At 40.8% G+C, this 21,981-nt stretch overlaps 3 protein-coding genes across 3 annotated transcripts; all 3 read left to right on the plus strand.

Moving 5' to 3' along the window:
* The first annotated feature begins 5,820 nt into the window (after nt 1-5,820).
* Nucleotides 5,821-7,120, plus strand: LOC311488132 (olfactory receptor 4E2-like). Its single transcript, XM_084544644.1, has one exon. It carries the CDS (start codon nt 6,184-6,186, stop codon nt 7,003-7,005), a length of 822 nt encoding a protein of 273 aa, XP_084400770.1. The 5' UTR covers nt 5,821-6,183; the 3' UTR covers nt 7,006-7,120.
* Nucleotides 7,121-7,488: 368 nt separating this feature from the next.
* On the plus strand, nt 7,489-17,452 carry LOC311488034 (olfactory receptor 1D2-like). Its single transcript, XM_084544537.1, has 3 exons — nt 7,489-7,986; nt 16,741-17,072; nt 17,251-17,452. Exons 1-3 carry the CDS (start codon nt 7,693-7,695, stop codon nt 17,369-17,371), a joined length of 747 nt encoding a protein of 248 aa, XP_084400663.1. The 5' UTR covers nt 7,489-7,692; the 3' UTR covers nt 17,372-17,452.
* Nucleotides 17,453-19,148: 1,696 nt separating this feature from the next.
* On the plus strand, nt 19,149-20,148 carry LOC311488131 (olfactory receptor 11H6-like; the record flags this gene model as incomplete). The annotated part of the gene is given in 2 exon segments (XM_084544643.1): nt 19,149-19,232; nt 19,234-20,148. Coding segments are annotated over 2 exon segments (918 nt in total). The 3' UTR covers nt 20,068-20,148.
* Nucleotides 20,149-21,981: the final 1,833 nt, after the last annotated feature.

The following is a 21,981-nucleotide window of genomic DNA, read 5'->3' on the forward strand; positions in this document are numbered from 1 at the left end:
TGTAACTTAAAAGCTTAACCCCGTTACTCTTAAAGTTAAAATACATTATACTCAACATAGTGCTTCAACAAGTACATGCCTCGAGACATTGGAGAAGGAAACTACATTTTTAACATATACTCATTCTGATTCAAATTAAGCAGCTGTTCCTGGTGTGCACTGGTGTATCATGCTGAATCATAAACCTCAACTTTTTTCTCAAATTTTGCACCAGAACCGGCTAACTTCAGGTACAGTGTCTGATCCAAGAACACATACTGAGCTACATAACAAATGAAAAAGAAAAAGATGTAAATTAAGAAAAAAAAAAAATTGTATTCAGAATCCTTAAAGTACCCACGATTTACTTATGTTGGTTTTCAGTGAACAGGTGAGGTAGTACCAAGGCAGTGTTGGCATATATCAAACAGCCCTATTCAGCTACTGTAGTAATACATATTATGGCAAGAAGTGCTCATGTAAAACAATTCCTCATTACCTTAAGATATAAAGGTCAGTCATTCCTGTTGTTGAACTCAAAAACTGAAGTCAAACGAAATAATATAATAATATAATAATATATGCTGCATGCACGCACGTATATGCATGTTGGTGTTACGCCCCTCACACTGATAACGAGTGATATACGCACAGTCTCTTTAATTTTGAGAATAATGACATAGAATTAAGCAGCCTTTATGTGGATGGACAGTCGTATCCGGGCAAGCTGTTTCAACCGTATTTTCAGAGGCCAGTATACCAGAGAGCATTGCCAGCTGATATGGACAAACGTCCAGCATGTGAATGATGGACCACTAGTGATAACTCGTGAGGATTTTGGTGCCTGATAACTTATGTTTCAACTAAGATGAAGGGTGCTCAGGGAACATGTCTCTAATCAAAACAGGCACTGTCAGGCTGGAAATACCGCAAATTTTTAACCTGGCCACACTATCCCATCTTACAACATGCTGTGGAGTACTAATAAACAACATTATTGTCAATTGGTCTGTCCTCAGCATACGTATTCAGGGCAAGAATATAGATTTCATCGTTGCCAAGCATTACTTTCTACTGTGTTTTTATTAGTGACATCATGAGTTACTGCTGGTGTCAACTTTAAAGACGCCTTGTGGTTGTGAAGTAGAGGAGCGTTATATGTACTGAAGCAGTACTGACAAACATATGGAAAACCGGTAAAACTGGAGGGTTTTCAGTCATGTAGTTATGGTCATTGTGTAAATAGAGCCAAACTGTATTTGCATGTGGTGTGTTTTGTGTCTGGAAACACTGAAAATGTTTATGTCCAGTAGCATGGTGGAAAATGAAAATCTTGACATTTAAATGTTTTTCAGATTTGGTGACATGCACGTGGTCAAGCCCTACAGCAATGGGAAGCCGTTTTGCTCATTGTAGAGGTGAAGGGATTGGCAAAGCGTGCAAGGTATGAACAGAAACACGAGTTGCTGTCATTACCGTTGTTAGGATTGTACAGAAACCTGCATTTCTTTAAAGCAACACTAAAGAGTTTTTAGTACCTTAAAATAATGTTTCAGTGATTTATCACCTCAGAACCGGGTGAAAGCCAATTCTGTATTCGCTTTGCGGCCCTCTATTGGCTGTAACCGCACTATGTAACTTTGCTTCGTCGGGTAGCGTTTTTGTAGTTCTAAAAAGACTACAAATTTGACCTGCTTTACGGCAACGCGGCTACAAAAGCCGGTAGGTTGAGGCTCAAATCAGTGAGAGAGTGAATCAGATCAGCGAGAGAACACTCAGCAGGTGTGTGGAAGATACCAGCTAGATAGTTTTAAAATTTTCGCCATGACAGAGCCTGCAAAGAAAAGGAGGAGTGTAGTGTCCGATGAGGTGAAGAAAAGAAAACGAGAGCATGATAAAGAAAGAGCTAAAACGAGAGTGAATATCGGACCGGCTCATACTCGTTGGCGAGAGCTGAAGGAGGCAACAAAATGCAAGACGGATGGTGACTTGGCTTTGCTGCTGCTGGACTTGTAAGTAATACCAGTAATCTTTTTTTTTTAAACAGTGTGCATCGGTGTACAATACATTGTCAATTATTTTATCAGCTCATCTTAGCTAAGGCGTTAGCTATTGTGCTAATATATATGTAACTATCGCTATGGCTCATGTTAGCTAAACCTAGCTAAGGTGTTCGCTATTGTATGTAACTATCGCTATGCTCATGTTAGCTAAACCTAGCTAAGGTGTTCCAAAGCCGGTTCTGCATAAACAAATAACGTGCTTGCGACAGTAGGATGCAGTAGGCATACTTATTTACGACGGAAGTAATGGACAATTCCATTTCCAACCAGTAGGGGGGCCGAAGAGGAAAACTTCTTTAGTGCTGCTTTAACAATGTCATATGGCACGCTAACCAACTTTAGACGAGCCACACCACTTCTGTTCTGTGCAACCATAACAAGAATCTGCAATTCATCATCAGCTATGGAGTCATTAGTCTGCAAAACCTGTGCAATTTCCATAAACTGATTTGCATTGTAATTTTGATTGGCATTTAAGACTGTCTATGCATCTTTGGCCTGTGAAACCGATGGGTCTCTAAAATTGGTGTGTAAAACTGCCAGATTGAGCCTCATCTACTGCCTGGTCAATAACACTGGCCACTCTCTCTCTATGACCATGGCCTACATGCTGCAACAACATTAACAGAATCATCAAACACACCAGCACCATGATGGTCCTCAGACTCAGCCAATGACTGAATCTGCATTTGACTATCAGGCTCACAGACAGCAGCATTAACACACCCTTGCGTACAGGCCGCAACATTATTCCCATCAGAATTAGAACGAGCAGAAAATCAGGTGTAACATCAAGACCAGCTACAGGCTCATATTAGCTCCTCAGGCAAATGTTAGCCCAGTGCTCAGATAGCTCAAACTTCTCTGGATCAAAAGTTAAAGTTGGAGTACAGTTCCAAAAAGAAACAAAAGAGTCTACAAGAGTGGGCTGGCAAGAAAGCTGGAGTGTGGGCTACACCTGTAGAAAAGGCAGGTACACGAGAAAGAGCACTTCAGAAACTGACTTAACATCGATAGCTGGTTCACAGGTAACACCCACAGTGTTAACTGCAGAACTGGCCATGAGTGGGGCAGTAGAAAGCCCTTAAGTAGTGTACAGCTTGACTGGCTGATGAGATGCAGGTGAGATGGCAGCCCAGCCCCAGCATAACGACTAGCAGCTGCTCTACAGCTCTACAAGAAGGAGAAGGAGAAAACAATGCAGACCCACAGATCTCATCGCCTCATCTTCGTAAAATATCATGAGTAGGTGTTGCAGAATTCCCTTGTGTCATCCAAAGGGGTAGACTGTACCACCTACTTCCCAACCCTAGGTGGCAGAAAACATATTTTTATGTATCTACTGTATATCTCCAACTTTTGTCAGGCCTGCTTTATTCTGTCAGTATGTGGAGAATTACCTTTTTTCACTTGATAAGACTCACAGTTAATTCTATCGAGACTATGTCAGAAAAGCACACATTTTATATAGGTAGTTTGATTTATTCTATTACATTTGATATTTGTACATACTCCCCTGTGTCGAATCTTTTTTCTTCTTCTGTCCTCCGCCTCACCCCCGTAATGAAATGGAATTTATCGGCTGCAGAACACAGCTATTTTGCCCACACTTCTCTACACCCAGGGTAGACGACGCTGTGGGTGGAAAACAAAAAATAAATTAAAAACTAAATATCAAGAAATCGTCTATGGAAAAAATCTTAAAACACCAACCGGTGTATTATGGAGGAATGATATCCACATCATCAAACACTTTCAGAACAGTGCCTAACAAATCATACTTTAAAAAAAAAAAGTCTGAATGACCAAATCACCAGTATTGAAAAAAGTAAGTCAAGGTGCAGACTGCTTACCGTTTGGAAGGTACAGCTAGCAAGGTTCAACTTATTAGCTCTACAATTTCACTTTTTTTTTCATATTTACTGCCTACTCAAAATCAACAGCTAGTGTTAGCCACCACAGCTTCAAGAGTGCAACCAACTGTCGGCACTAAGGTGTTAGATGAGTTGAGCTCCAGCACCATCCAATCCCCAGGTGACATTTTCAAGGTGTGAATCTTGTTGGGTGCCATGTTACAACATGTTGTAATTGTGGCTTCTCATCGCGCCAAACCTGAAGCCCAAACTGCCTGACCAAAGGTAAGAGGTATCAATGCTGTGGCAAACATAGTCACTTTGCTTGTCATTAAGGTGGTGCACCGGTAGAGTTTGATGGTGTTTGCCTGTTGCTACTGTTGTACACAGGGACTTCATGGTCATGGTCCACATAGCCACAATCTGAAGGCTCTTTACCTTGTGGAAGCTCACAACCAATGTAGAGAATTTGTGTGGCACAGGGACCACAAAGTTTATATCCTTCAACATCAAAATGGACTTGGTCTGTGAATTGGCATCTACCTTAAGAACAATACTGGCTGCATCATCCAGGGTATGAGCCTATCATTACCACCCCATTCAGAAACATGTGGTGCATCCAGTCACTCAACACTTGTGTCACCCACCAGTTGTGCTACATAATGACATTTGACCTGACAAGGCTGGATGAGAGATTAATCAAGTTTATGGATGTGTTACCCCACATGCCAGAACAGGAAAAGACAGGGGGCCTGCACCTGTGCATCAGTCCCAGGTTAGTGCAAAAGGCAGTGATCCCTGACAAATACTCGCTGCCAACATCAGAGAACACATACAAAACCTCCATGTTCTAATAAACTCGCAGGGGCTATTTATAGATTCAGTGCTTTCTTAAAAACGGGATGGGGGCTTTAGTCCTATCCCTAGCTGATTCCAGAAGATAATCTACACCATCATTGACGGCATCCTGATAGTCATGTGTTTGAAGGACATAGGTACAAATCAAGTGGTCACCGACTCCATTGCCTCTATGCTCAACATCATCACTAAAAATAATATCCTGCAGTTTTCTTTTGCCATATTTTGCACCCTTCCTTGGTAACAAGGAGATCACACACCCTGAACCTGGTTCACACATTTGGACTGCCTTCTATCACAATGGCCATTGGGACAATGGATAAGTTCAACCAGATACTAATGGGAAAGTTTGGGAACTGTGTTAACCGAATATTTTCCGTCATTGACCGTTTTTTTAAAACTGTGACGGAAAAATCTGAAGGCCATCTGTCATTTTGACAGATTGCAATTCACACCCCTGACCACTTGGTGGTGAGTGACGTTATTAATTGGCTCTTGTCTTTAATCACAGTTTGCATTCCAAACACCGCAGAACATTTATCAGTGCACGATTTCCTGGTACACCGATTACACTGATGCACACGTCAGAGCTCGGCTAACCATGGACATATATACAATACATATGTATATGTCTATGTCTATGTCTATGTCTGTGCGGCTAACGGCTACCAAAATGGAGGAATCGGGTGAAAGCACGTCGCTAGGATTGATGAGTTTTTGTGCAAATTGTGCAAAATAAAAGAGTTTGCATACCACCAAAGCACTTCAACCCTACGGTACTATCTAAGAGCTGTTAGCGCTAGCAGTCCTGGTCCGAGTACAGACAAGATGTGTCAGCAGCCCAAACTTTTTTTTCCTACCCTTTTAAGTCAATACTGTCAATGCTGAAAAAGTACTTAAAGTTAGTGAAAATTAAATATTGAATTGCATTATCATTTTAAAAAATTAAAGTGACGGGTAAAAATACATTACTGAACAACACCTTCAACCACAGGTAGCAAATTCAAGGAATTTATTGATTTTTAAATAATATCTCAAATGAATAAACTTTGTTTTGCATACATATGTTAAATCCATCTACTGTAAGGGAAACAAGACAACTATGCAACAGTCTACATACTGTAGGCCTACCTGTACACATACTGTATGTACAGTAGTCTATGTAAACTCATCATTACAGCAGTGATCAGCAGAAGATGATTAGTTATTTACCGCTATATGAAAAGTCTTCTGTGGCCCGTTCTAGTTCACGGATTGGATAGTTTGAATAACCATATTCACTAGTTCATTATCTGTTGCCGTTGTGAAAGGATATAATTGACATCAAGATGACAGTTTAGTCTGGATGACGTCCTTTCTCCAGCAAATAAGTGAGGTATGCAAATGTTTTTCACATATAGAATGACATAGAAAACTATTATTTCAATAGGATGCACAATGTTTCAGTGATCACTATGTTTACTCTGGCAGGGTTAAGTGGGATTTCATACTACAGAGTTCCTCTCTTTGCTCTCACTTTACTGTGTTACGGTGTGATTTGGCTGGTGAATTTAACCATTATTGTGACAATCATCATGGATACAAATCTTCATGGACCCATGTACATCTTCCTCTGTAATCTGTGCATCAATGGACTCTATGGGACATCAGGTTTTTACCCCAAATTCCTCAGTGATCTTCTGTCTGCCACTCATGTCATCTCTTATGCTGGATGTCTTTTGCAGGGTTTTGTGTTGCACTCTTCAGCCTGTGCTGACTTATCTTTTCTAGCTCTAATGGCCTATGACAGATATGTGGCTATATGCCGACCTCTGGGGTACCACTCTGTGATGACTAAACAAAGAGTTTGTGTCTTTGTGTTCTTTGCATGGCTGGTTCCCTTGTATTTGGTGTTCATAGGGACAATAACAACATCAACACTGAGAATATGTGGCTCACACATACCAAAGATCTACTGTGTTAACTTGTTAGTTTGTAATCTAGCTTGCTCTGCCTCTCTAGCTAAAATTGTCGTTCCAGCTTTTAATTATACCTTCTATTTTAGCCATTTCATTTTCATTATTTGGTCTTACATATGTCTGATCAAGACATGCCGAACATCCAAAGAGAACAGAAGAAAGTTCATGCAAACATGTTTGCCACATTTATTTTGTTTACTCACTTTAGTTGTGTGTTTGCTGTTTGATTTGTTGTACATGCGATTTGGCTCTAAGGACTTATCACAAAGTGTCCAGAATTTCATGGCGATATAATTCCTCCTCATGCCTCCAATTCTTAATCCCATCATATACGGTTTAAAATTAACACAAATAAGAAACAGGATTATTCAGTTCCTGCGTCCTGAACACCTTTAGATTTAATCATCCTCTCGCAGTGATCACAAAATGCATAGGGTGATCTTTATACTCCAACACATGTAAGGGCTTCAATAATAATATTGTTCAAAATGTTTGTATACAGTGTGTCAGCATGAACAGATTTTCAGGGTAATGCCACTAAAGCCTCTGACAAAAACAAGTGGATAATATTGCATGACATAGAGCAGACACTAACTCCAGCAGTAGCTGCGGCTCCATCATGCTTCCTCCTCCTCTGCTCCCTGGACAAGCCTGTCCCACGTCTCCCCCCTGCTGCCAAGCCAAACCCCACAACCCCAACACTGAAATATTTTAAAATCTAATTCGATTTTAGTTTCTTCTCTCCACTACTTGTGCTTGAATTCCCAGCTTGATTTAGGTCATCAGAGAGAGATGATTTAAGCGGGGGTACCAATGGTGGAGGTTTCAGAGACACTTGGCGTAGGATGTAGGCTGGCAGCATGTATGACGAAAACATGTCTCTGAAGTGACAACATATGATCAGCATATATGAGGATACACAGGTTTGATATGAAACAAGATTTGAATGAATTCATTTGTGCAGGCTGACATGTGATTCTCATGGATAATATTTCTGTGCTGACATTTTTTACACTCTCAGGACTGAATTACACAGTACACCACAGGCTCATTCTGTTCACCTTCACTTTGCTGTGTTACTCAGTAATTTGGGTCGTAAATGCTGTTCTCATCATAACCATCATTGTGGACAGAACGCTTCATGAGCCTATGTATATCTTCCTGTGTAATCTGTGTATTAATGGACTTTATGCAACAGCAGGTTTTTACCCCAAATTCCTTCTGGATCTTCTGTCTCCCTCTCATGTTATTTCTTATGCCGGATGCTTTCTGCAGAGTTTTGTGATACACTCAGCATCTGGATGTGATTTATCAGTTTTAGCTGTGATGGCCTATGATAGATATGTCGCTATATGCCAACCTCTCATGTACCACTCACTTATGACTGCACAGAGAGTATCTCTATTAGTAGCCTTCTCCTGGCTCTTGCCTCTTTTTTGCATGTTCAATAACACCATGACAATTTTTCAAACAAAGCTGTGTGGCTCACACATACCCAAACTTTACTGTTCAAATGCATTAATTGGTAAACTAGCCTGCTCTACCTCTGTAGCAAATACTAGCATTGCGTATTTCAACATTGCAATTTATGTTGTGCATTTTTTGTTTCTCCTTTGGTCGTATATGTATCTGGTGAAAACTTGCTTAAAGTCAAAAGAGAACAAGAAGAAGTTTACACAAACATGCGTCCCACATTTAGTTTCTTTGGTAAACTTTGGCTTTGCCGTGTTGTTTGATTTAATGTACACTAGATTCGGTTTAGGAATGTCATCACAGAGCCTTCAGAACTTCATGACGATGGAGTTTCTGTTAATTCCTCCAATTCTGAATCCTTTAGTGTACGGCCTAAAATTGACCAAAATTCGGAACAGAATTCTCGGTTTTATTCGTCAACAAAAAGGGCGTAATAGCTACTGATTTAACTTATACTAATTTAAATTGACTCTTGTTTTTTTCTTTAGGTATATGTTGAAACCTCTCCTTGCTAAAAATGTGCACCAGAAAAGCATTCATTGAACCTATTAATACAAAACTATGAAAATATAATTTTACACTTTTTAGTCCTCAAACAACTTTCAAATTTAACTTTTTTTTTTTTTTTTTTGCGTGTACATTTTATGAAATTGACCAATATTATGGCTATCTATTTGTTTAATAGTAAATCTTATTGTACTGCACCACACTGTAGTAAATAAGCATGTGACTCATATTTATGTCTTTATGCTTCTCTAAATGTTACACAATGAGTAGGAGGAATCTGTAAAAGCACACAAATGTGTATTTTATGTGCCTGTTTTTTATTTATTAGAAAGTTCACTGCGTGTGTCTTTTTAGCTTTTTAGTGTTACAATCTTTGAAAGTGATAAAGGCTCAGGTTTCTGATTGTGTAAACTTTGTGATTAAAATTGTATTGTCATGTTAGTGTATTGTCTTTTATTCCCCATTTTCAACATGCAGTATTGAATAGACAGAACAGACATATACATATATCACCCTGAACCTGGTTTGGATGAAGAACTCAAGACAGTGTGCTACATATCATATATTAAAAACATTTAGTCTGGTGTCTAAAAATCATATGGCTCACAGTCAGTAAGTTACAAATAAGAGAAATGCACATCTTTGAATGCAATTTAAATTAAAATAGTCAATTATATTGCATATAACTAGATCTGAGAATCACTATGTATGACAAATAAAATGTACAAACACAGGGGCTGTCAGGGAAAAATCTGGCATGTAAAAGAACAACCACAATTAACACCTAGCGGTAGGTTTCCACCCACCAGTCAAGTTTTGTGATATAGATATAAAGATAGAAAGATAGATAGGATTATAAAATAAGTGAATATTAAAATAGGTGAATATTAAAAAAAGAAAGAAAAAAATGAAATACAGTGAAATGAAATGGATTTACAACCAATAACAATGTGCAAATGTGCATAAAACAACAGTCCAGAGTGTCATCTGTCACACACAAATGAGGATTTGATGGCTTGTGGCAGGAAAGATTTCCTGTAGCGTTCTTTGAGACAACAAAGTTGTCTGAGCCTTCTGGAGAAGGTGCTCCGTTGTCTATCTATAGAGCTCCGGGCGTCACATAACTTTATTTGTTGACACCACCATGTTGGCAGGAAGACTCTGAGGAAAAATAAATGGCCCCACCACTGATTTCAGGGAGTCAGAGTTTACTGTGCACTTAGAACTGATAGAAACTGACCAGTACAAGGCAAAACTCAACAGATTATATATCACAGACCCATATCATGCTCCAGGTGTGCTTTTTTCGAGCAATGAAATACCTGGTGCGGACAATGTTCCTGACCTGCAGCCAGGGGCAGACTGGGGGGGGGAAAGTGGCCCGGTAGTCATTGACAGACCGGCCCACTTCATGCGCGGTGTGGGGAGCCAGCCAGCCAGCCGGAGACACGAGTTTCATGTACCTTGATGAAAAAAACTGCATTTGATGTTGTTTTGGACCATAATCATCTACACTGAACAAAAATATAAACGCAACACTTTTGTTTTTGCTCCCATTTTTCATGAGATGAACTCAAAGATCTAAAACATTTTCTATATACACAAAATAACCATTTCTCTCAAATATTGTTCACAAATCTGTGTAAATCTGTGATAGTGAGCACTTCTCCTTTGCCGAGATAATCCATCCCACCTCACAGGTGTGGCATATCAAGATGCTGATTAGAGAGCATGATTATTGCACAGGTGTGCCTTAGGCGTGAAACATGCAGTTTTGTTTTATTGGGGGGTCTGGGGGGGTCAGAAAACCAGTCAGTATCTGGTGTGACCACCATTTGCCTCACACAGTGCAACACATCTCCTTCGCATAGAGTTGATCAGGTTGTTGATTGTGGCCTGTGTAATGTTGTTCCACTCCTCTTCAATGGCTGTGGGAAGTTGCTGGATATTGGCAGGAACTGGAACACGCTGTCGTATACGCCGATCCAGAACATCCTAAACATGCTCAATGGGTGACATGTCCGGTGAGTATGCTGGCCATGCAAGAACTGGGATGTTTTCAGCTTCCAGGAATTGTGTACAGATCCTTGCAACATGGGGCCGTGCATTATCATGCTGCAACATGAGGTGATGGTCGTGGATGAATGGCACAACACTGGGCCTCAGGCTCTCGTCACGGTATCTCTGTGCATTCACAATGCCATCAATAAAATGCACTTGTGTTCGTCACCCATAACATACGCCTGCCCATACCATAATCCCACCGCCACCATGGGCCACTCGATCCACAACATTGACATCAGAAAACCGCTCACCCACACGACGCCACACACGCTCTCTGCCATCTGCCCTGAACAGTGAAAACCGAGATTCATCAGCGAAGAGAACACCTCTCCAACGTGCCAGACGCCATCAAATGTGAGCATTTGCCCACTCAAGTCGGTTACGAACTGGAGTCAGGTTGAGACCCCGATGAGGACGACGAGCATGCAGATGAGCTTCCCTGAGACGATTTCTGACAGTTTGTGTAGAAATTCTTTGGTTATGCAAACCGATTGTTGCAGCAGCTGTCCGAGTGGCTGGTCTCAGACGATCTTGGAGGTGAACATGCTGGATGCGGAGGTCCTGGGCTGGTGTGGTTACACGTGGTCTGCGGTTGTAAGGCCGGTTGGATGTACTGCCAAATTCTCTGAAACGCCTTTGGAGACGGCTTATGGTAGAGAAATGAACATTCAATTCACGGGCAACAGCTCTGGTGGACATTCCTGCTGTCAGCATGCCAATTGCACGCTCCCTCAAAACTTGCGACATCTGTGGCATTGTGCTGTGTGATAAAACTGAACATTTTAGAGTGGCCTTTTATTGTGGCCAGCCTAAGGCACACCTGTGCAATATTCATGATGTCTAATCAGCATCTTGGTATGCCACACCTGTGAGGTGGGATGGATTATCTCGGCAAAAGAGAAGTGCTCACTATCACAGATTTACACAGATTTGTGAACAATATTTGAGAGAAATGGTTATTTTGTGTATATAGAAAATGTTTTAGATCTTTGAGTTCATCTCATGAAAAATGGGAGCAAAAACAAAAGTGTTGTGTTTATATTTTTGTTCAGTATAGCTGGGCAAAACCCTCCTTCAGCAGTGTCTCGTCACTGTGGTGAAGAAATACTGTAGATTCGGGCAGACGTGCGCCACTGGTGTGCGTCTTGCCCTGAATGCCAGTTGGTTAACCAACCGGCCATCCCTAGAGTGCCTTTGTGCCCATTACCACTGATTGAGGTCCCGTTTGATCGTATTGGGATGGACCTCATCGGGCCATTTCACCGGAGCGCACGTGGTTATCGCTTTGTGTTAGTTCTTGTGGATTACGCAACGCGATATCCAGAGGCAGTGCCGCTGCGCACCATCTCTGCAAAGAGTGTGGCGCAGGCGCTGTTTCAAGTTATCTCCCGAGTTGGGATCCCGAAAGAGATCCTGACTGACCAAGGCACCTCATTTATGTCACGAACACTGAGAGAACTTTACGGATTATTGGACATCAAGTAAATTCAAACCAGTGTTTACCACCCTCAAACTGACGGCCTCGTTGAGCACCTGAATAAGACTTTGAAGTCCATGATCCGTAAGTTTGTCCACGATGATAGTCGCAATTGGGATAAGTGGCTAGATCCTCTGTTGTTTGCAGTGCGCGAGGTACCCCAGGCCTCCAAGGGATTTTCTCCCTTTGAACTGCTGTTTGGCAGGAAACCACGCAGGGTTTTGGACCTGGTTAAAGAAAGCTGGGAGGAAGGTCCAAGCCCCAGTAAAAACGAGGTTCAATACGTTCTAGGTTAGGCCGGACGGTTCCCCGGCCTAAGTCAGGCGGAGGGGGCGTGGTGCATCAGCTGCAGGAGAGAGGTGTGGAGAGGGCTCATGAGAGCAGCATCAGGTGAGAGTGATTGGCACACCTGCATCCTGTTGGACTAATCACTCTCTCCTTGTTAACACAGTAGCGTGTTGGACCTGGAGGAACACAATGCAGAGAGACACACTCACGGCTGTCGGCAGTGGAGAAAGGAGAACCAGCCTGCGAACGACAACAAATGTTGTGTAGAGTGTTGTGAATAAAGTAACTGAAACGTCATAGCTCTCCGGGTGATTCTCTGCTGTAGGACTCACAGTGGCATCGGAGTACGCCACACTAAGTATAATATTATCCAGCAGATGTTGCCACATTTAATTGTATCAAATTCTTCGAAACACCTGAACCATTTCAACACAATTGCTTCAGATTGATTCAGTGGTTCAGAAAGTGTAACGGGTGGTGTATGGACCCAATTGCAGCACAAAGGACTCAGAACAATGGAAAGAGTTCAAAGTTTTACTGAAGCACTTGCAAACAGTACAACAACCACAATAGCAGGCGGCTTGGTCAAGGCAGGCAGGGGTTTGGTACCAGAGAGACGATAACACAGGCAGACAATCCAATGAGGAGCAGGCAGCAGGAACGATGTAACCAGGTAATCAGTCAGAAAATAGCAAACAGGGATCCGGAGAGCGGAGGCCGAAATCTTGGTCAAAGACAAAAGGCTGAGACGGTTACCAGGAGGCAGACGAAGCAGAAGAATCAGGGACAGGCGAGGTTGATACCGGGAAGTCAGGCAGGAGAACGCTGGAAAGTCTTGCATGGCAAATAACAATCTGGCAAAGGAGTGAGTGTGGAGCTGGTGCCTATATGCTGGGCTGATTGCATGAGATGAGAGGCAGCTGTGTGCACAGGTGAGCTGAGTAGACTGACGAGGTGGGCGTGGCTGGCAGGCTGAGTTGGGCAGATCCAGGCCCCGTTTACACGAAGGGAAGACGCAGATATTTCCCTGCGGTTTGGTCTCTCATTTACATGAAAACCCCGTTTTTATCACAGAAAACGATTATTTCTAAAAACTCCGGCCAAAGTGCAGATTTTTGAAAACGCCGGTTATGTGTTGTCGTGTCAACTGGGAGAAACGGGGTTCGGAGAAAACGATGATGTCATCGCCACACCCTCGAGCCTTCCACCTCTTATAGACGTCTCATAACAACATCAACAACAATGGTGGACTACATGCTCGTGTTCCTGCTGGAGAAGATATTGAGCCTATTATGGTTACCAGGGCAAAATATAATTTCTCCTTGAGTTTGGTTTCTTGTAAAGTCGATTTGTAAACAGCGCTCAAGCTTTATGCGCATGCTCCGCCTCTTCCTCTCCGTTTTTGGTGAATTTCTGAAACCGAAACAGCGCCACCTATAGGCCTGGAATATGAAGTAGCGTTTTCAGTCGTGGTGAAACGGATTTGTGTGGACGCGGATATTTCTTGAAACGATGCCATCGAAAGCGGAGAGGGAAAAGATCGTTTTCGTACGTGTAAACGTGGCCTCAGGGTCAGTGGAAAAATACTGAGAGTCTTGTGACTGAACTGTGACAGAAAGCTTCAGTTTCTCCATCACTAGCTGACAAGCAACTGCTTATATAGTGCTGTTCATTAGCACTTGACTGGCATCCCATTGGTGCATCCCATGAAGCAGGTATATTCACCATTCCCATTCTGGAAAAGGTAAGTGACAAGGTTGTAAATGTACTTCTTGCACAAATAGACAGACACCTTCCACTAGGCCTTTAACTTCCATTAACTTTGTACCATCTCTACCCAATCTTAAAAGACCAAATAATCCATAACATAATTTCTAAACACCCCCATCGATGGTTTTGTCTGATGTCCTCAATGATGAGGTCACAGAGACCTTAAAAGCAGGAAGAGATTTTTCTCTTTTTTTTTCTTTCCTCCCTTTGTCTCTGGAACACATGGTGGGTATGGTAAGTAACTCAACAATTAACTTGAATAATGCACATTTGAAATAAACTAGTTTCAACTTAATACTTGTCTGAGTCTGATTTCATATGGAAATGTTGGTGTATGATTTGTAACCAAATATAATGCAAAACACAAACCCCGGGATGGTAAGTGTATGCACATAAGAGAAAAAGGTGGAATTCGGCAAACAACTATTAAACAAGCATGATTAAGAAGAAATGGTAACTGGGACAAATGGTGTGGTTCTCACCCACTTTGTCACAGAACCATCAACTTGCTTTTAACAAGCCCAACCACACCTTTTGGCTGCAGGTGAGCTGGAGACTGTTCTTTTCTCAATTAGCAATGACGTGACCAGTTTTGTGACAATACATGCATTTCTTGTCTTCCTTTACAGGAACAGCTCTGACTGCATCTTTTACTGCAAAGTTAGCACGTTTTGTAATGTTACATATACAGTTAGCAGGTATGCAGACATTCCTGTGCTAATGGTAGCCAAGGACCGTAACTTCCTCTCCTAAAACCATCAGTTTTTGTCTTTTTTGCTTTCGTTGACACAGAAAAAAACGGTGTACCATAACATTTTTGACAGAGCATCGGCTAAAACACTTTCTACTCTAATGCTCTTTCTTATGATGTACATCAAGGTTGTGATCCTGAACACTTAAGGTCCATGGGAGACAGAAAAACCAGGCTGCTTATGGTCATAAGAAGGGACTAGAAAATGTTTCAGCCAATGTATTAACAGAATATTGTATTAACAAGTGCATGAACAGAATCTTAAATATATTTTTACTAGGGATGAGACTTTAACGCTTTAATTACGATTAACTTATTTAATCGCAGTTTGCATTCCAAACAACGCGGAACTTTTGTCAGTGCACGATTTCCTGGTACACCGATTACACTGATGCACACGTCAGAGCTCAATGGAGGAATCGGATCAAAGTACATTGCTAGGACTGAGGGAACTCAGGGAAGGCAAATTTTATTTAAAATGGAACAACAAAAAACTACCTCATGGAAGCCTTGATGAGTTGGGTTTTGTGAAAACTGTGCAAAAAAAAAGAGTTAGCATACAATATCCTTTAACTTTCCTTCGTCCTACTCCGAAGAGTCACTGAAAGAATACATTGAAGAATTTTTCTGAGGAGGTTCATGACAGTAACGTAACTACAATAACAAGTAACTGTTTAATCCCGGATTTCTTTCTCATTGCGAGTAGTTTTAGAGCTGAATGAGCAACACCCCTTTGTAATCCACGTTATAAGCACACATTACATTTAAGTAATGTGTAATGTGTGATGAAAACGAGTGAATTTAATGTAAAAATTGAGTGGATGATGACGTTGATATTTTGAGCTCAGTACACTTAATACTAAGTTTGTTTAACTTAAAATCATTAGTAATATCAATTGCTTTCAAAGCTTACACATTTTTAACATTTTCAACTACAATGTCAGTACTTATACTATGTGAACATTATTGCAGTCACTCTCATTGGTCACTCATAAAAAGTTGCATATCAAACAGTGCCAACAGTAAACATGGTATTTTAAAAGTGCAACATTACAAATAACCAAGCACTCATATCCGGAGCAGTGGTATAAGTATTCAGAACCCTGTTTTAAACAGATAGTTGATTCTTCAAAGACTGAATGGGTTAAGAACTGTCCAACGCATTATTAAAAACTGGAAGGATAGTGGGGAACCATCGTCTTCAAGGAAGAAATGTGGTCAAAAAAATAAATAAATAAAAAAAATCCCCAGTGTACGTTTTGTTGTTGAACAGCAAGCTGTTATTAACAGCTTAATTGTAGTGGGAGACCAGACTCTGTTACCAGCTCAGTACAACTGTTTGCTCCATGAGTTCTTATGCTGTTGCATGAGGGAAGTATACTTTGTGAATCTCTGTTGTCTGATCATGGATAATGTTTCTACTGTAAGAATTTTCATTCTGTCAGGCTTTAACGAGACAATTCATTACAGAGTCACTCTCTCTGTCTTCACTTCACTGTATTATTGTTTGATTTTATTTTTCAATATCTCTCTTGTTGTGATCATTGTCTTAGATCAAAACCTGCATGAACCTATGTATGTTTTATTGGCGAGTTTTTGCATTAATGGACTTTATGGCACCACAGGTTTCTACCCAAAATTCCTCTTAGATCTGCTGTCGTCCTCTCAAGTAATCTCATATGAAGGCTGCCTTATACAGGCTTTTATCATGTACTCATTTGCTTGCTGTGATGTGTCCATTCTAGCAGTTATGGCCTATGACAGATATCTGGCTATATGTCGACCACTGCACTACCACTCTTTCATGACTAAGAGGAGGCTCTCTCAGCTGGTATGTTTCTCCTGGCTAACACCTTTCTGCATTTTCTCCATCAACGTCCTGCTAACATCTAGACTAAAGTTATGTGGCACAAACATTCAGAGACTGTTATGTGTAAACTGGTTAATTGTTAAACTTGCCTGTTCTGAAGCCGATACCTTTTCAAACAGCATATTTGCATATATTACAATTGTCATTTATGTGTCACATGGGTTTTTCCATCATTTGGACTTACATGCATCTTATTAAAACCTGTGCAAGGTCCCAAGATGACAGGGTAAAATTCATGCAGACTTGCGTGCCCCATCTGACCTCTTTACTCACTTTTGTAATTGCAATACTTTTTGATTTGATGTACATGCGATTCGGTTTTGCTGATTTACCTCCGAGTACTCAAAACTTCATCGCTTTAGAATTTCTCCTCATCCCTCCAGTCATGAATCCGCTCATCTATGGATTTAAACTGACCAAAATACGAAACAGAATTCTGGGTTTAGTTCGTAGAAAATGAGCACTTCTGTAAAGTTTCTAATTCAACAATGTTTCCTAAATAATACATATTGTGATCTATCTAATCTGTTTCACACGACTGATAAGGGCAGACCTCAGTGTATGGTACTTTTCGGTTTTATGTTATGTCACATTTGTTTGTTATTTATAGTTATGATATGACCTGTGTGAATATATGGACATTTCTTCTTTCTGTTTTAGAGTATTATAAACCAGAATTTGTACAGAAATGTCAAGGGACAAACGTCCAGGTCAAAAAGATCACATTCTCCTTAACCCCAAAATATCACACCCTGACGTTTTCTATGTTTTCTACATTGTATAGAAATAGCCTAATAACATATTTCTGCGCCTCTCACCCAATGACAGCTGGGATAGGCTCCAGCCCCCCCACGACCCTCCACAGGACAAGTGGTTACAGAAGATGAATGACATATTTAAAGTATGTCATTAGACTCCCCCCTTTCAGAAGATATGTACTGCATAATCTGTGATGTCTCTGATGTGAAGCTGTTTTGACCAAGTGAATATTTTATTTACCATTGCTGTGGTCTCAAAATGTAGTTAAACACTCAAGACATACATACATACATATATACATTTTGAATGTATAAATGTGGGATTTTCGTTGCATTATACAACAAAATAAATAATTATAGAAAGCACATTCGTCAAGAGAGAGACAGAAGTCTGTTAGGTTTCGGATGGTAAAAGAGCAGATTCAAAATTAAGACAAAAATTATCAGCTAGTTTTTGGCTGTAATGTAAGTATTACCCATGCTTCAGCACTGGGGCATTAATGAGCATCAGTATCCACAGGCTGCTGATAAGCTTTGGATCATTATCCTCCTAAATGAGGCTGTTATCTAATAATAGGTAATTATCAATGTAGTCATCATGTTGTACAATGAAATTGAGTGAAATATAGGCAGACAGCTGAGACGCTTCCCTCTTGTCATTCAAAGCAGCCACACACTTCACTATAAATAACTTTACGCCTTAATGTATTATTTTTTTTAAACCACCCTCTACAAAGTTTATGTATGTAGAAATTAGATGCTACACTTACATTGTAAGTTTGGGCTTTTTAACATGGAGGTCTGCCAGTCCCTCGGTGTTGCAAGCAGGCCGCCCCCCTGGGTCTTCTTTGGGGACTGGGGCTTCTTGCCTGCTCGAACGAAAGTAATGGTAGACTTGGAGGGGCGTTGCCGCTTGCTGTTGTTGATGTCAGTATAGAGTTACCAGGAGGCAGACGAAGCAGAAGAATCAGGGACAGGCGAGGTTGATACCGGGAAGTCAGGCAGGAGAACGCTGGAAAGTCTTGCATGGCAAATAACAATCTGGCAAAGGAGTGAGTGTGGAGCTGGTGCCTATATGCTGGGCTGATTGCATGAGATGAGAGGCAGCTGTGTGCACAGGTGAGCTGAGTAGACTGACGAGGTGGGCGTGGCTGGCAGGCTGAGTTGGGCAGATCCAGGCCCCGTTTACACGAAGGGAAGACGCAGATATTTCCCTGCGGTTTGGTCTCTCATTTACATGAAAACCCCGTTTTTATCACAGAAAACGATTATTTCTAAAAACTCCGGCCAAAGTGCAGATTTTTGAAAACGCCGGTTATGTGTTGTCGTGTCAACTGGGAGAAACGGGGTTCGGAGAAAACGATGATGTCATCGCCACACCCTCGAGCCTTCCACCTCTTATAGACGTCTCATAACAACATCAACAACAATGGTGGACTACATGCTCGTGTATACTTTGTGAATCTCTGTTGTCTGATCATGGATAATGTTTCTACTGTAAGAATTTTCATTCTGTCAGGCTTTAACGAGACAATTCATTACAGAGTCACTCTCTCTGTCTTCACTGTATTATTGTTTGATTTTATTTTTCAATATCTCTCTTGTTGTGATCATTGTCTTAGATCAAAACCTGCATGAACCTATGTATGTTTTATTGGCGAGTTTTTGCATTAATGGACTTTATGGCACCACAGGTTTCTACCCAAAATTCCTCTTAGATCTGCTGTCGTCCTCTCAAGTAATCTCATATGAAGGCTGCCTTATACAGGCTTTTATCATGTACTCATTTGCTTGCTGTGATGTGTCCATTCTAGCAGTTATGGCCTATGACAGATATCTGGCTATATGTCGACCACTGCACTACCACTCTTTCATGACTAAGAGGAGGCTCTCTCAGCTGGTATGTTTCTCCTGGCTAACACCTTTCTGCATTTTCTCCATCAACGTCCTGCTAACATCTAGACTAAAGTTATGTGGCACAAACATTCAGAGACTGTTATGTGTAAACTGGTTAATTGTTAAACTTGCCTGTTCTGAAGCCGATACCTTTTCAAACAGCATATTTGCATATATTACAATTGTCATTTATGTGTCACATGGGTTTTTCATCATTTGGACTTACATGCATCTTATTAAAACCTGTGCAAGGTCCCAAGATGACAGGGTAAAATTCATGCAGACTTGCGTGCCCCATCTGACCTCTTTACTCACTTTTGTAATTGCAATACTTTTTGATTTGATGTACATGCGATTCGGTTTTGCTGATTTACCTCCGAGTACTCAAAACTTCATCGCTTTAGAATTTCTCCTCATCCCTCCAGTCATGAATCCGCTCATCTATGGATTTAAACTGACCAAAATACGAAACAGAATTCTGGGTTTAGTTCGTAGAAAATGAGCACTTCTGTAAAGTTTCTAATTCAACAATGTTTCCTAAATAATACATATTGTGATCTATCTAATCTGTTTCACACGACTGATAAGGGCAGACCTCAGTGTATGGTACTTTTCGGTTTTATGTTATGTCACATTTGTTTGTTATTTATAGTTATGATATGACCTGTGTGAATATATGGACATTTCTTCTTTCTGTTTTAGAGTATTATAAACCAGAATTTGTACAGAAATGTCAAGGGACAAACGTCCAGGTCAAAAAGATCACATTCTCCTTAACCCCAAAATATCACACCCTGACGTTTTCTATGTTTTCTACATTGTATAGAAATAGCCTAATAACATATTTCTGCGCCTCTCACCCAATGACAGCTGGGATAGGCTCCAGCCCCCCCACGACCCTCCACAGGACAAGTGGTTACAGAAGATGAATGACATATTTAAAGTATGTCATTAGACTCCCCCCTTTCAGAAGATATGTACTGCATAATCTGTGATGTCTCTGATGTGAAGCTGTTTTGACCAAGTGAATATTTTATTTACCATTGCTGTGGTCTCAAAATGTAGTTAAACACTCAAGACATACATACATACATATATACATTTTGAATGTATAAATGTGGGATTTTCGTTGCATTATACAACAAAATAAATAATTATAGAAAGCACATTCGTCAAGAGAGAGACAGAAGTCTGTTAGGTTTCGGATGGTAAAAGAGCAGATTCAAAATTAAGACAAAAATTATCAGCTAGTTTTTGGCTGTAATGTAAGTATTACCCATGCTTCAGCACTGGGGCATTAATGAGCATCAGTATCCACAGGCTGCTGATAAGCTTTGGATCATTATCCTCCTAAATGAGGCTGTTATCTAATAATAGGTAATTATCAATGTAGTCATCATGTTGTACAATGAAATTGAGTGAAATATAGGCAGACAGCTGAGACGCTTCCCTCTTGTCATTCAAAGCAGCCACACACTTCACTATAAATAACTTTACGCCTTAATGTATTATTTTTTTTAAACCACCCTCTACAAAGTTTATGTATGTAGAAATTAGATGCTACACTTACATTGTAAGTTTGGGCTTTTTAACATGGAGGTCTGCCAGTCCCTCGGTGTTGCAAGCAGGCCGCCCCCCTGGGTCTTCTTTGGGGACTGGGGCTTCTTGCCTGCTCGAACGAAAGTAATGGTAGACTTGGAGGGGCGTTGCCGCTTGCTGTTGTTGATGTCAGTATAGATCGTGTCTGTTACTGCCGCAGGACCTGGTCGTGGCACCAACGATACCAGCGTGGACATGCCCATGATTCTGCTAAAGCGGGCTTTCTCTAGCTTGGCACGTACCGCCTCCTGGGTCAGCTTTCGCTTCTCCTCTCTGCTAGCTTTGCCGTAGCTAGGTTTTGGATTAGATTAGATTAGATTAGATTCAACTTTATTGTCATTACACATGTACATGTACAGAGCAACGAAATGCAGTTTAGCATCTAACCAGAAGTGCAATAGGCAGTAAGTGCACGTGGCATAAATATTATGGTAAATAAGTATGGTACAGGTTGTTTTTTTACAGCATATGGACAATATTTACAGATCAGAACCTATGTACAGGTGAGACCATATATACAGGTTAATGAGCAAGATATACATAACGATTGAGTGAGGTACTATGAACATGTTATACAGATGGATTTGTTCGTTAAGTGTGAGTAGACTATAAACAGGAACTAGCATAACATAATTTACAATAGAGGAGATGGCAGATGATAAATTAGGCGATACAAAAACAGATGACGTGAGCAACTTACAGTGCAAAAATAAATAATAGCAGTGGCTATCTAAGTTACTAGACTAGTGCAATATTCGGTACATAGTACTGTGCAAACAGATTGTATAAAGTGAGCATGTGCAGAGTAGTCCAATAG

Source organism: Chelon labrosus, assembly GCF_963514085.1.
Source record: "Chelon labrosus genome assembly, chromosome: 5".
NCBI classification, from domain to species: Eukaryota; Metazoa; Chordata; class Actinopteri; order Mugiliformes; family Mugilidae; genus Chelon; species Chelon labrosus.